The following is a 15,688-nucleotide window of genomic DNA, read 5'->3' as shown; positions in this document are numbered from 1 at the left end:
AAGAATTGAGTGGACAAGATCCGTAGAGAAGGTAGTCTTGGTGCTGGGTGACTATTTTCCTTCTAGGCATTTGTTGATTGAATAGCTAAGAAGCTAAGCAGGAACCAGCTGACAAGCAGTATGGAGATTTTAGCAGTGTCACTGTAATAGGGAAGCAAAGTTGGAATTTCTGACCCGTCAAGACCGGAGTTAGTTATAGGACACACACCAGACTCACATTGGAATACTTGATACTAGGAGGTATGTGTTGGAGAGTGGGGCAAGGGGGAGAGCACCACTACAAGTCAAGTCCACTTAGTCCTTGATTGCACTCAGGTGATCTTTGCTGTCTGTCAAAGTATAGGGTGAAGCTCTCTGGAGGGAGACAGCATCATCTGGAACCTCTATAATTCTATAGCTTTTTAAAATTAATAAACTTTATTTTAAAGCAGTTTTAGGTTCACAGCAATAAATTTAGCAGAATGTACAGAGAGTTCCCAAACACCTGCTGCCTCGACACATGCAGAGTGGACTTCATGATCATCATCTCCCACCAGGCTGAATGTTTATTATAATCAATGAATCTACACTGACACATCACTATCATCCAAAGTGCCTAGTTTACATTAAGATTCACTCTTGGTGTTGTACATTCTGTGGGTTTTGACAGATCTATAATGGCATGTATCTATCACTGTGCTTCTATAATTTTTCACCCACCATAACTGGCAAACTGGCAGTCAATGAAATCACTAGGCATATTAAGGAACAGACCAAGAGAAGACAGTAGATTCACATATTGGAGTTATCAGTCATGGACTTCAAGTGTGCATGATTCAAATAAAAATTAAAAATATTTTAACTGAATGATAATGAACATATGATATATTGAATCTTGCATGATAGAGCTAAAGCTGTTCCTAAGGAACATTTATTGTTTTAAATGACTATTTAGTGAAGTGGTTGGAGATCAATTATCTAAGTATCTATATCAAGAAGCTAAGGAATCAAAACACGTTAACCTGAAAGAAAGTAGAAGGAAATAGTAAATAGGAGGAATTAGTGAAACACAACTCAGACATTCCCCAAATGACAAAACTAAAAGCTGATTTTCTGGTTAATAAAACTGACATACTTCTGGCAAGACTGAAGAGAGAGAGAGAGAGAGAGAGAGAGAGAGAGAAAGAAAGAAAGAAAGAAAGAAAGAAAGAAAGAAAGAAAGAAAGAAAGAAAGAAAGAAAGAAAAGGTATAACCTACCAACATTAGAAACAATAAAGTTACATCATTGTAGATCCTATAGAATTTAAAAGGACTTTAAGAAAATACTATAGGGGCGCCTCGGTGGCGCAGTCGGTTAAGCGTCCGACTTCAGCCAGGTCACGATCTCACGGTCCGTGAGTTCGAGCCCCGCATCAGGCTCTGGGCTGATGGCTCAGAGCCTGGAGCCTGTTTCCGATTCTGTGTCTCCCTCTCTCTCTGCTCCTCCCCCGTTCATGCTCTGTCTCTCTCTGTCCCAAAAATAAATAAACGTTGAAAAAAAAAATTAAAAAAAAAAAAAAGAAAATACTATAAAAACCTTGCTAATAAATGTAAATATTTGGATTAAATTAACAAATTCCTAGGGGAAAAAAGTGCCCAAACTGCTCCCAGAAGAAATAAAAAATCATATTATATAAGTTGAATTTGTAATTAAAAACCTTCCCACAAAAAAATGTTTAGATCTAAGTTTCTACTTAAAGAAGAAATAACACTGGTCTAACACAAATACTTCACAGAAAACTAAAAGCATTACTGAAGGAAATTTAAGAGGTAGGACATAAACTGAGAGATAGACCACTTTATATAGAAGATTCACTGAGTAAATATTTCAATTCCTCAATTTTAAATGATTTTTATATTCAATATAAGGCTGTTTTGAAAGCTTTTTAATAGAAATTAATAGGTGATTTTAACTGGAAATGACTATAGCCAAGAATAGAACAAGCCATCTTGAGGAAGAACAAAGATGCAAGATTTACCCTTATATGAACCAACCAAACCATAAAATGACAGGGTACGTGACATATAAAGCCAATTATATGCATTTCAAAAACAGACAGAACTAATCTATGGTGACAGAAATTAGGCTGGTGGTTACTATTAGGGGAGGGGGGGTGACTGGTAGAGGGCATGTTTAGAGCTTCTAGAGTGGGACCATGTTCTTGACCTGCAGGTGGTTACACAGATAGTCACTTTGTGAAAATTTATTGAGCTGCACACATAGGTTTTCTATGCTTTTCAACATGTACATTGGACTTCACTAAAGAGTTTACTTTAAAAACAGCTGCCTCAGAGAGTCTTGAAAATTAGGTTCTGGGGATCACTTGCAAACATTTCTGGGGCTCAGCCAGTTGTGATGGCACAGCACTGTAAACTGAGGAGCATCATGTACCGGCCAGCCCTTATCTGACTCTACCAGGAAGTCAGATTAAAATCACAGAGGGTACAGTCCATATAAGATCACTGACAGTGCAGGAAGTATCCCACCAGGTGTGGATCTGATGTTATGCTTCCTTACCTTTCTCATTCTTTCTCATGGCCAGCTCAAACCTTGAACTCTCTAATCCATGCCCAAAGCTTTCTTGAAATCCGCCCCCCCCCCCCCGCCCCGCCTATGACCTCTGAAGAAACCTTTGAGGTGTGACCTTTATCATCTTAGATTCTCCACGTCCTGGTTTACAGTTAGATCTATACAGACACAAGACTGACACCATAACCTTGCTCGCAGCATTTGTGGTAACCTGTATCAAACTGATGGTGATGCCTTGTCTGTGGTACCCAGGCTGTCTTGGTCACCAGCCTGGTCTGGTCCCTCAGGATTTTCCCTGACTTACGTTGACCTACAAGCCAGCCATAACAAAGAACCTTTGGTTTTTGTTAAACTTAAAATGGAACACAGTCCAATAGAATACCAACCCTAGTGAGAATTCAGAGGTTCCTATGGTTTTTCTTGGAAGTTAAATTAGATTGATAGTTTTAGTGTAATCTTTTGTCCTCACTCCATAGATCTTTCTCAATACCAAAGGAAATTGATCTCAGGTCTGTCTCTGAGATTCCTACTTACGTGAAGCCATGACATGCTCCTGTGGTAATTTTCCTCTGTGCCAGCAGTACTCATTCCCTCTGGCTCGATGCTGGGCTCACTTGCACTCCAAGGACTCCCTTCTTCAAAAGAAAAATGCCAAGAAACGTTATATTGTTCAGTCTCTATGGAGAGCATATTGGTATGGTAGAGTTGTCCATGCTTTTGAATCCTAGGGCAGACTACTGTGGCCCAGTGGGTTAACAGGGCATAGCCTTGACTTTAGTGGAGGAATGTTAATAGGAGCTGTTCCCTTCACCACCAGCTGAACAGGCAATTGCAAAGACATTTATGATCTCTGTTGTGATGGCTTCCATTTTGAGACATGGGAGCAGGGAAGAAACAGAGTCAAGTCCTTGAATTGCTGAGATGAGCAAGCTATCGGTTGAGTGTGCCCAAATCCATTCCAGACTGCCCAGACCTTGCAGGTGTAGTTACAGAGGGACACCAAGCAACCTGCAGTGGCCATATAGTGTGCTGCTGTCTCCTCTGCTGCTGTGACTACGTCTAGTGCCACTGCTCTTGGTACCACCTGGCTTTGCTGTTACAGCTACTTCAAAAATGGACGGTGCCTCAAAAAAACTAAGGGAATTTGTAAGCCATTGTGGCCAATCATGGGTAATCCTTTTGTCCAAACTCTTCTCTGTGGAAAAATATGGAGACATTTCTCAGGAATTCACTACATAGTAGACCACACAAGAAAGCTTCGCTCTCAAATCTAAAAGCTTTTCTGGGTCATTTCTATGATGAAACCATGCCTCTAGCCTGCCTATTTTGATCCAGCTGGTCAGGCTAAGTCAATGAATTCAAGTAATTAATTGAAATATTTTTCCCCCAAAACTAATTGGTGACATTCTTACAACCTCAGACCCGTAACAAAAGAAGTCACAGGTTTGTTTTTTTTTCTATTGTCTCCTTAAAAAAATAAGCCAAATCTTAACTAATGCATAAATTAGCTATCTTCAAAGGTGAGGGTGGATAGGTATAGAAACAATTCCTATTTAGACTCTCTTTAATTAGATACACTCAGCTTCTATTTCAGTAGACTTGATTGACAATTCATCCACATATCCTGACTGACTTCTGAAACAACTTGCCTAGAATGGGGAACTTTCTGTTTTGCTTCTCACGGGACTGAATGGCAAAGAAAATGTGCTTTAACTTTTACCTGATAGCTAAATTCCAGGCAGCTGGTGAGTCTTATCTGCATACTTGCTCACTCTTTTCTTGTTAGTAAGATGATCATCAGGCTCATTGGACTCGCACATTTTGGAGTTCAAAAGTCTCTTTGGATCCTACAGTGACAAACTTCATCTCTAGTCCTTTGATTGTATTCAGAGCTCATGCTCATACTTTACAATCATCCCTTAGTTTATCTTTAAAATGTCCCCTCAGAGTAGGCGAGGGGGGCATAGAATTATTCCCACTGCACAGTTGGAGAAAACAAATCCCTGAGATGCTAACTGACTTGCTGAAGGTCACTCACTGTCAGGTCTAGACAGTCTTCCCCCTCTGATATATAATCTGAGATATATATATATATATATATATATATTTTTTTTTTTTTTTTCTGTGAAATAGACGCTTTAACATACAGAAGAACTTTAGCTAGCTGCCCCCAAAGGATTTTCTACATTTTGCTTTCAAGGTCCTGATCAGAACGGAAGTGCAAACATCTGGATTTCAAAAATCTGTCCTGCCATTAAAGTGTTTTCTTCCCCTAACGTATACTGTATATCCTCACTGCTCAAACTGTGGTTCCTGAACCAGCAGCATTAGCTTCACCAGAAAACTTGTCAACGGTTCCTACCCGAGACCTGCTGAATTAGAATCTGCATTTTAACAAGCCTTGCAGGTGACCCGTGTGCACGTTAAGGTTCGAGCAGCCCTGCTCTAAAGGGTGGCATGGTTTTCAGACTGAATGAGTGGTCTAGCCTGTGGCTCTGCTCTTCAGCTCCTGATGTGTAAGAAAACGGGCTACAACTATTTCAGGATTTGGGCCCTGTCTTCCTACCCCCCACGTCCCTGCGCACCCCACTCCTCTATGTTACCTAGGTCAGTGACAGTGTCCCTGCTCTGGGACAGCTGCAGCTCCTGAGCCTCGGACTCTGAGTCCTGCCGTGATAACTTGCTGCTCTTTAAGCTGCCGACTCGGCGAATGCTGGACAAGGAACCCCCCTTCTTCACCTGGAAACTGCGGGTTCCTTTAATCTGGAGCAGGCGGGAACCTCCTATCCTGATCTTCCTGCTGGGAACTGTATTAAAAGAATAAAATAGGGCTTTTTCCCCCTTAGTTTTCCCCAGCCAGTGTTAGATCCAAGCTCTCCCCAACTTGTCCCTGAACAGCGTCCTCTCTTTCGGCCGGGATGAGCAGCATGTCTGCACCGGGAGCTCCTCCCAAGCTGCAGCCGGGTCAGGCAGCTTTGTTAGGCAGCCAGGAGGCTGGGTCCACCAGGAAGGGCTGGTGCAGCTTCTTTCTTGGGCACATAGCTCATCAGTGCTGGGAACAACCTGCTGTCTTTCTGGCCCAGGGTTCACAAGCATGAGTGCGCCCTTGTAGCAGCATTATCTAGGACTGTTAGCACATTTACAGAACATCATTCCTTGATTCGATAGAACCGCAAACCATTGGTTTTTGTTTTTCTTTTGAAATGGGACTTGCAGACTTATGTGAGTTATGCAAACCCCTTCATGTAAACCCCTTCATTTTGGAATACCTCATTAAGAAATAAAAACAAGAGGCGCTTCTCTCTCCAACAGTCAGCAGCGGGTTCCGCTCAGCTCCTCAGCAAAGGCACTAAAGGATCTGTTTTCACTGGTGTGCTTTGGGTGAACATGAGTGTGAAATAGTTCCATTTTCAATGCACCTAGTGATGTCATAGCATCCTTCCTTCAGTCAAAAGGCTGGGTGGGATGTGAGTCCAAATGATGCAACACCCTGAGCCAACCTTACAGTCTATATGTACCAAGAAGAACATGCATTATTCATCTTTAGTGTTCTGGAAAAAACAGTCATCGGTGAAGAAAATAAAAGGGTAAAAGAAACACGTTTAAACTTGAAACCTACTTTTTTTCTTTTTTTTTTTTTTTTTTTTTTTTAACAAAAGCATCCTTATTTCCCATACTCATATACAGTCCTACTTCCTTTCCTTTTGGAGTTCTGGTGTTGTCACACATTGATTTTAAAAGGGCAGGATAAAAAAAGTTTTCAAAGCTTAGTCATTATCAGGAAGGGGCCATTATTTTTGTAAGAAGATTTCCTATGAATTATTTAAGGCATAGGTATTATTTCTTAAAAGTTCCAATCAGGAAGGTTGCATTTTAGTCTTGGGTTCTAACTCGCAGGAGAGTATGTGACCATGATCGAGCTTGTACAGCTCTACAAAATGGTAATTAAACGTATACTTTCAGTGCCAAAAAAGGAGCCTATAAGAATTTCTGTTGAATAATGTGCAGTGTTTAATCTCTGATTTAATCTTGCGATTGAGAAAGACTAAAACCATCACCACTGAGCTGGCAAAGGCCTCGTGGAGTGCCCTGAACACATCTGGATAGAATCTTACATCTGGATAGAAACTCTTGCTGTGCAGTTGATTAAATTCCACAAAGACTATGGACTATAAGGCTCCTTTTTAATTCTAGCACAAAATTCATCCACTGCATTTTTTAATACTATTTTTAGGCTTAATTGAGGCTTTAATGACCTACCTGAAATACATCTGAAATAGAATATTATTATCACTTTTAATGACTACTAATACAATTTCATACCAAGGTAGATTAGGAAGGAGAAAACAGACTTAGAGAGATTTTTCTTTCTTCTTTTTTTTTTTTTTTTTTTTTTTTTATAGAGACACTGTCTTGCGTTCTATGATTTCATGATACCTTTAACTGTACAAATTTGGGAAAGTAACCCCAAATTAATGTGACCTGAACGAAATTCAATTTTGAGAACCCATTCTATACTACCAAAGATAATTGGATATATCCTGTAGCAGAAAAAAGTTAGCACTCAGAATTATGGCATGGATTATTTACAAAGGACACAGTAGTTAGAATTCAGATTTGATTTTGGTACCTGAAAACCTTTAGTAGAGCTTGTACAGCATTGAGTCTTAGCCTTTACTTCCATGAGAACATGAACTAGTGGGAAAGTGAAACAAATACATCTAAATTGGATAAAACATCTTTTCCCCTTGTCTCTCATCTCACATTAAATCCACAAGGAAGTCCTGCTAGCTTCACACTTAAAATTTCCTAGGATTTTGAAAGCCCCATTATCTATTCCCTGGACTATTGTAACTGCCTCACTGTTCCGGCTTACATCCCCTCCCACAGCTTGACTCATCTTTTAAATACATAAATCGTAAATACACATATTATATCACTTTCCTAGTCAAAACCTGCCGACAACACTCAGACACACTTATACAATATTAAATTTCTAACCATATCTACATATCCAATTTATATGCCCTTTGCCTAACCCCATTTCCTGCCACTCTTCTACTCTTTCTATAGTCTTCTACTTCAACTTTTTCTGTTGCAACCATGTTGGTCTTTTTGTCCTTCTTCAAATGTTCCACGTTCATTCCTGCATCAGAGCCTGGCTCTCACTGTTTTGTCTGCTCAGAAGACTCCTGCCTCAGCGCTTTGCATGACTGGCTCCTTCATATCATACAGGTCTCTGCTCAATGCCTCTTTCGGGGTCCTTCTATGACTACACTCCTTCCCACTCCAGGTCACTACCAATTCTCTGACCTTCATCTGTTTTCCTTGATACCATTTATCATTACTTGAAAGTCTCGTATCTTATGTTATTCCCTGTTATTTAGCTGTTTGCTAATATAAACTGAAATACATGTGGGACATTTTTCCTGTTGGATGCCGTATTCTGGGACCCTGGAATAGTGCCCGGCATATACCAGGTGTTCAGTAGATGATTGTTGAGTAATTAGACACATCGTGGTGTCTGTATTTTGGAATACCAGTCTTCGTTTGTATTTGGAATGTGGGTAGAACGATGGGACAGACCTTGCTTGGGGAATTTAGGCAGACATTTTAGTTTGAGGATTGTTTCACATTTGTTTTCCCTGGTAGAATCTGAATTGTCCTCAAGTTGTTTACTTCAAGAACAACATTTTTAGCTTTTATAAAAACAGATGGCATAAAATTTTAAATAAACTTTTAATAATATCATTTAGCAGAGTACTTATGACTTTAGGATCTGCTATCAACTTGTCAAAGGATTAAGGAATACTTAGGAATCTTCAAGATTTTGCCAACCAGTAAAGGACGTTTTATGAATATGTTCTCATTTTATTTATAGTTTCAGTTTTCTGCTCACTTCTTAAACAACATTCATATATTAATGTAGTCATTCCATGAGGAGAAAAAACACGAAGCATTTGCGGTTTTGAACATCAAAGGAAATTTACATAAATGATAAACATGAAATTAAAGTGTTCTTAAAAATTAATCTGATATTTTATTTTTTAAAATGGCATAGAATTTACTCTGTTCAAGTTTAACCATGTCCATATTAGGAATATTTATTTCAGCTACTTTAAGTAATAATTAGCATAATAATTTGAATAGGCAAAATAAAATCCCCTTGGGATATCTTTAAAAATGTAAGTTTTTCATCATATGCAGTTAACATTATCTGAAAAAGTAATAGTAGAAAAATATATTGAGTTGATACTCCTTCATGCTCAAAAATTGCTAAGGCTTGGCTAGTAAATTCTTGGTTGACCATAAATTCAATACAATATAGTTATTATTTGCATTTGAAAAGTGTCATGACAACAATCTGATCTTAAAATATTAAAATTTTTTTCCAATGTATATCCATTTCTTAGAAGATTTTAAAGATTTTCTGTTTTCTCTATCCAGGGCTATTCTTTCCTAGATTCCTTCATTCCTTCAGTTATCCAACATTTATTGAGTCATTGTCTTTAGGATACCAGAAAATATATAAATGCATAAAATCGTGTTTGACTCTTAACAAAGGTACTGATATTCTTTTAATTGAAATTCATTAGAAAAACACAACGAAGGGTGGTGGAGTTTAAGAAATAGCCAAAAAAAAAAAAAAAAAAAAAAAAAAAAAAGAAGTAGCAAAATCAGAGAAGTTAACAGTTTAAGGATCCCTTGAAAGCAACTTAAAACTTGGTAATCTTTAGCTTATATTTAGAATTTTCTGCGGTTCTAGTCTGTACACTCATTATATTAATAAAACCTACCACAGTGACAACAATTATTTATCCTATACCAAATCTAGGTACCAGGTACTACATTTATGCTTTGATCGTATTGTCTCATTTAAAGCTTTCAATATCACAATGTGGTAGGTGTTAATAACCTAATTTTACAGAGCAGAAAACTGTGGCTTAGAGGGTCAGTAACTTGGACAAGGTCATACAGCTGGTTGTTATATTTTACCATTTGAAGTGCATATTTTCACACTTTCATATATCTGAAATTGATATTTGTGTTACAGTTGAGGCCATCTTAAGATCACTAGTGCCAGGTAGCTGTCGTGACACGTTTGCTATTGTTTATGTCCATGTGAGCATCTAAAGCACCAGCAACAAGATGTACAGAATGGGTGCCAGAGTGTCTTTTAACACTAGGGAGTCAAATGGTAGTTGGGTGACGGAGTGCATGTGGTGGTAAGTCAGATGTGCTTGGCAACATTCTTGAAGGAGGTATTGAGTATGAGGGTAGGCTAGTTTCGTACAAACGCATGTTGGCTCAAGTACCTAGCACCAACAGCTTTACTTCCTTTACAGATCCATTTAATGGTGTATTATTAATATTCTAATGACACAGAGGACATTATCATATAGAGAAAACATGGACACTGACAATTCTGAGTTGCAAAGTGATTAAGAAATTTGAACCTGGAATTGAAGATTGTTTAGAAAGACTTTAAACCATTTATTCTATTTATACTTTCTGTTTTCTTTGGCTGCACATGAATGATATATATTAATAATAAAATTTGACATCTAATTAAGTCTGAAAGTCCTCTTTCTTTAAGAATTAAATGGTAAGAAAGTATTGCATAAGGGCTGAATTGGAAGTATTGTTTCTTCCTTATTGGTACATGAAATAATGGTTCATCTGATGACTACCTGGTGGCATCGGTAGGGATATGGAGAGTTGCTGAGCTGGAATTACAACCTGAACTTCTCCAACTGTCGAGTCCAGCTGCTAACTAGCGTGGTTTCCTACCTCATTAAGTGGACACAGTACTGTATGAAGCCAACAGTTTTGGACTTTGGGTGCACAATTCTGTGGTTTAGACCCCAGGCCAAATATCCTATGAGAAACACTGAAACAGGAAAAAAATTCTTGCTTTCCATACCTTTCTTCTCCTCAGCACCTGCATCTGATTTGAGGGTGTGGCTACTACTGTGGAGGGAATCTTTTGAGTCTTCATTTTCATCCAGGACCCCAGCAAAGCTGATCTTCCTCTCATATCTGTGCCGGTCCAACTCAGGATCCAAACGAAGTCTGCAGCTCTCTAAGTCCTGCAATGTTAGTGAGGAGTACATGAATGCTGGCATCTCCTCAGCGCTGCATTGGTCTTGTGGTAAACCTCCCTCCATTTTGAATTGCACACAGCTGAATTTGCACAGAGCCAAATTCTTCTTTATCTAATGCCAATTTCAGGTTGTGGCCAATAAACATATTTCTTGAATTAAAAAAAAAAAAAACTTCTCTAACTCATAGTTTTTCCCTTTTCTTCATACTTTATCTTCAAAAAGCACAGACCTTGTTCCAAATCTAGAATTAGCTTGCTCCCCTTCTAACACTTTGTCCACAGTTTAGCCTACATCTTTGACATTCATGTGTTTATTAAATGATTATACACTGAGTGTACTGAATATGAATGTATTATGTACTGGGGGATAAATAAGAAATGGTTCTTGCCCTAAACGAACTCAAAATCCTGAGACAGAGACTCAGAAGGGAAACAAAAGATAAATTCCTAGACTGAGAGAGTGAGTAGGAACTTAGAAATCAGATTTGGAGGAGAATAATGGACCCCCACGTATGTCTATGCCTTAATCCTTGGAAGAGGTAAATATGTTACCTTACATTGCAATAGGAACTTTGTGCATGCTGATTTAGGTTAGAGATCTTGAGATGGGAAATTATCCTGAATTAGCTAAGCGGGCTTGGCCTAATCACACAAATCCTTAAAAGCAGAAAGCTTTTCCAGACTGTGGTCAAAGGAGAATATAACTACGGAAGAAGAGTGAGAGAGATGCCAAATTACTGGCTTTGAAGATGGAAAAAAGGACCATGACCCAAGCAATGTGAGTTGCCCAAGAAGATGGAAAAAAGGCAAGGAAAGAGTCTTCTCTAGAGTCCCAGAAAAGAGTGCACCTTTTTTAACACCTTGACTCTAGCCCAGTAAGACCTGTGTGAGTCTTCTGATTTCTAGAAATGTAAGATACAATGTTTACACTTTTTTAAGTAGCTAAATTTCTACAGAAATAGAAAATGAATACAGAGGTGATGTTGGAGTTTTGTCCTGAGGACTTAAAGTTGGCTCAGCAAACAAATGGAAAAAGGCATTTCAGGCTTAAGAAATCTCATATGTGAGGGCCAGAGTCTCAAAATACTATCAGGCATTAGAGATATTTCTCACTCTCTTCTAGAAGGACCTCAGGATTAGAGGGGTTCCATGACTATCTGCTTGTGAACAGAGTGAGCCGGTAACCTAAAGTAAGCCTTGGGGAGGGAAAATATTTTGTAGGAGCTTGGTCAATGAAGCCCCCAATTGAAAATTTGACCTGTTCTGTGAATGGAGGCTTATTCAACCAGAAGATCATATTTAATTGTTAGCTGTAAAACACTCTTGGAGGAGTTAATAAAGGAAAACTATATAAAATGCTAATTTTATTTCTATAGAGCATTTTCCCCCCAAATACGATGTAAGTTCTCAGATTCAACTAGATATGGAAAACAAAAAAATTAAAAAAAAAACTAGTTTGCACCAAAATTAAAATCTAATGATTTTAATTGTTATTAATAAATGAAACTTTAGACTCTACATGTTGTTTCTTCTTTTCCTTTTGATTAAGAACAGAAGTTACATTTCGGTACCTAGAAAATTACATCACATCTAGAAAAATAAAGGAACTACATAGAATCTATTTAGCATTGTCAAAAAATATTCTAGGAATACAATTGCTTCCCTGAAATTAATCCCTTTTAGAAAACAAGTAGAAAACCTAATATATTTTCAATTTTGTTAGCCAAACTTAATTAGATAAATTTCTTACTTGGGACAAAAAGTAATGTAAAAACTCTGATTCTCAAAAGCAGTTCCAATTTCTTCTTTTATCCACTTGTCAAAATCCCATCTATCTTTCAAAGCTACATTCAAATGTGACCTTTTATAGAGATGTTCTTCAGGTCTTTCCAGCCCCTTCTATGGCCAACCATGGCCCTTCTGCCCCCTTTTCATGGCCACTCTTTGTAGCCGGGAAATAATTTTTTATATGTTGGTTCTCCTGTTTCAATATAATTACCTCTGTAACCTCCCTATTCCCTTTCCTGTAACTATCACACCACCTTGTTCATAGTCTTATTCTCAATAAACATCCATCAGTTAGCCTTGGTATATGTGAATTGTGTTTTGCTTCTGATTTTTTAACTTTAGGAACATTTGGAATCCAGCAGTATATTTTTCATAACCCAATTTGTTAAATTCCATCAGCACATTTGGCATAGCCTCTAGCAAAATCTTGCATAAAAGCATCCAATATGTTGCTTTCTCTAATGAATGAGTGTAGACAAGAGACTTCCTTACTGCTTTTTACTTTATTATGGTGGACTCATCTATCCGTTGGAGGAGAATTACTTGTTTTAATTCATGTTGCTTGGCCAGTGGTTATTGGTTTCACTAATTCAGTTGGTAAACATTTGAATAGACCAGCAGTTTTACAAACAAAATCTCTATTCAAAAATGATTTCTTTATTGTTCTCAATATTGTTTGAAAATTAATATTTAGAAAAAATTTGATTATTATGCTATTTTGATTATAAATCTTGTAACAAAGCTATTTTTTCTTTTTCTTTTTTAAAAACATTATTTGTTAGTATGGCTTATGAAACAATGAATAAAAATGCTACCAGAAGCTCTTAAAAAAAACAAAAAAAACCATTATTTAAGTTGTATCTAGGGATCTGAGAAAAAATTAAGTTGGTAAAAACGTATTTTAATAATTTTTAAAAGATTTTGATGTCATTTTGCCTTTTCTTTCACCTCTATGCCCCCACCAATCCAGTGAGTGGCCTCCTGGGATTTCCTGACCCTCTCCAAGAAACAACTGTGGATAAACTAATTAACTTTTATTTTAATTATTTGTACTTCAGATTCTTTTGATTACTCTCCCAACAATTTGGGTATAACTAGGACTTCTTCAAACAGATATTTTGCACGAAAATCCCATCCATCTTAGAAAGGGTCTTACAGGGCGCCTGGGTGGCTCAGTCTGTTATGTGTCCAACTTCAGCTTAGGTCATGATCTGGCGGTTCATGAGTTCAAGCCCCGCGTGGGGCTCTGTGCTGACAGCTCAGAGCCTGGAGGCTGTTTCTGATTCTGTGTCTCCCTCTCTCTCTCTGACCCTCCCCCGTTCATGCTCTGTCTCTCTCTGTCTCAAAAATAAATAAACGTTTAAAAAAAATTAAAAAAAGAAAAAGAAAGGGTCTTATGGAAATTTCTGACAAAAAGACTTTTTTTTCTTTTTTCTTTATTTCTTTTTCTTTTTTTTCTTTTAACTTGCTTTATTTTTAATGTTTTTAAATTTTACATCCAAATTAGTTAGCAGATAATGCAACAATGATTTCAGGAGTAGATTCCTTAGTGTCCCTTACCCATTTAGCCCATCCCCCCTCCCACAACCCCTCAGTTTGTTCTCCATATTTATGAGTCTCTTCTGTTTTGTCCCCCTCCCTGTTTTGATATTATTTTTGTTTCCCCTCCCTTATGTTCATCTGTTTTGTCTCTTAAAGTTTTCATATGAGTGAAGTCATATGATTTTTGTCTTTCTCTGACTGACTAATTTCACTTAGCATAATACCCTTCAGTCCCATCCACATAGTTGCAAATGGCAAGATTTCCTTCTTTTTGATTGCCGGGTAATACTCCATTGTATATATATCCCACATCTTCTTTATCCATTCATCCATTGATGGACATTTGGGCTCTTTCCATACTTTGGCTATTGTTGATAGTGCTGCTATAAACATGGGGGTGCATGTGTCCCTTTGAAACAACACACCTGTATCCCATGGATAAATGCCTAGTAGTGCAATTGCTGGGTTGTAGGGTAGTTCTATTTTTAGTTTTTTGAGGAACCTCCATACTGTTTTCCAGAGTGGCTGCACCAGCTTGCGTTCCCAGAAAAAACTTTTTTTCTTGATAGAAAGTTTATGTCCCTGATTTTCTTCCATTCTCAAGCCTCAGATTCTATAATATCCATAGCATCTCATGTGATTATTTTACTACCTTATACTTTTATTATTTCATATATTAGGGTGGTTGTTTTTTTTACTATTATTAAAAATGTTACTGAATTAAAAAAAATTCTGAAGATCCATAAATACTCTTGCCAGAGGCATTTTGCTAAAATAATATTTTAATTTTATTTAATAATTTAATTTTGATTAATAATTTAATTTTTAACAGCTTCTGTATTGGTAAAACAGTTTTATCATACTGGTTTCCTTATAGTAGGTTGGAAGGTAACTTGAAGGGTGATTTTCTTTTTGTTTACCATCAACTATTGTTAGATTAAACAGGAGAAAAATCTTCTTCCCATTTATTTTATAAAGGTCACATCTCAACATAATACATAAATCTACATTTGACAATGCAAGTCCTAGTGTATTGAATAAAAGATCCCTGAGACCTTGTTCAGGGTGATATAGCAGTGAAAACCTTCCTCTCATTGACTGAATGACCAAAGGATCATTTAGCTTAATTCCTTGCCATTTTCTACTAGTCTGCCAGTTGGTTATACAGTAATTTTTAACAGATCTGGTTGACTTTTTAAAAATGAAACTTGTTATAATGACAAGGGACATTAAACTATAGCTTTGTGGAGTTGAAAGGGAGAACAAAAATAACTGAGTCAGACTTTAAGATTCTTATTTTCAAAAATCACAATGGATCTAAATGGGACCAATAAAAATTTGAAAAATGAAAAGTAGATGTACCACCATGCTTCTATGAAGGCTTCAGTATAATTAGAGTGTTGAAAAAATAACACTAGTAGGCCTTACAGATCACATATTTCATCCCACTTGGCTTCAAACACATGTGCTGGCCTTGATTTGATTTTATAGAGTAGTCTCAATATAATAGTCGAGGTGACATTCAGAAAATTAAAGGCCCAGGTTAATAGGAAATGAAATCAGGTCAGTAAACGTCCCTTTCTGACATTCAGATAATGTAGTTTTGCAGTCCAATACTGGTATGTTTCTGTTGAAAACATACCTTTTACCCATAAATGTTTCCAATGTAAAAATATCCATTTTCTGTTTCCGAGTGTGAGGAAAC

The 15,688-nt window shown here is 37.4% G+C and overlaps 1 protein-coding gene across 7 annotated transcripts in view; it reads right to left on the bottom strand.

Annotated features, from left to right (window-relative positions):
* The window catches only part of UNC80 (unc-80 subunit of NALCN channel complex), a 228,938-nt gene that overhangs the window by 107,728 nt on the left and 105,522 nt on the right, over positions 1–15,688 (bottom strand). For 5 of the 7 annotated variants that reach the window (XM_086719512.1, XM_086719513.1, XM_086719516.1 and 2 more), the window contains exons 26-28: positions 10,474–10,639; positions 5,153–5,356; positions 3,084–3,184 (exon numbers count right to left, since the gene is read on the bottom strand). In XM_086719512.1, the coding sequence (XP_086575638.1) occupies positions 3,084–3,184; positions 5,153–5,356; positions 10,474–10,639 (471 nt within the window). The remainder of the gene's footprint in view (positions 1–3,083; positions 3,185–5,152; positions 5,357–10,473; positions 10,640–15,688) is intronic. The other 2 variants (XM_025933443.2, XM_025933450.2) reach the window with 1 other exon arrangement.

This window comes from Puma concolor, chromosome C1, assembly GCF_028749965.1.
Source record: "Puma concolor isolate L17-30 chromosome C1, mPumCon1.1.hap2, whole genome shotgun sequence".
In the NCBI taxonomy this organism is placed as follows: domain Eukaryota; kingdom Metazoa; phylum Chordata; class Mammalia; order Carnivora; family Felidae; genus Puma; species Puma concolor.
Note: the sequence above shows the minus strand (reverse complement) of the source record. Positions and strands in the feature narration are given on the sequence as shown.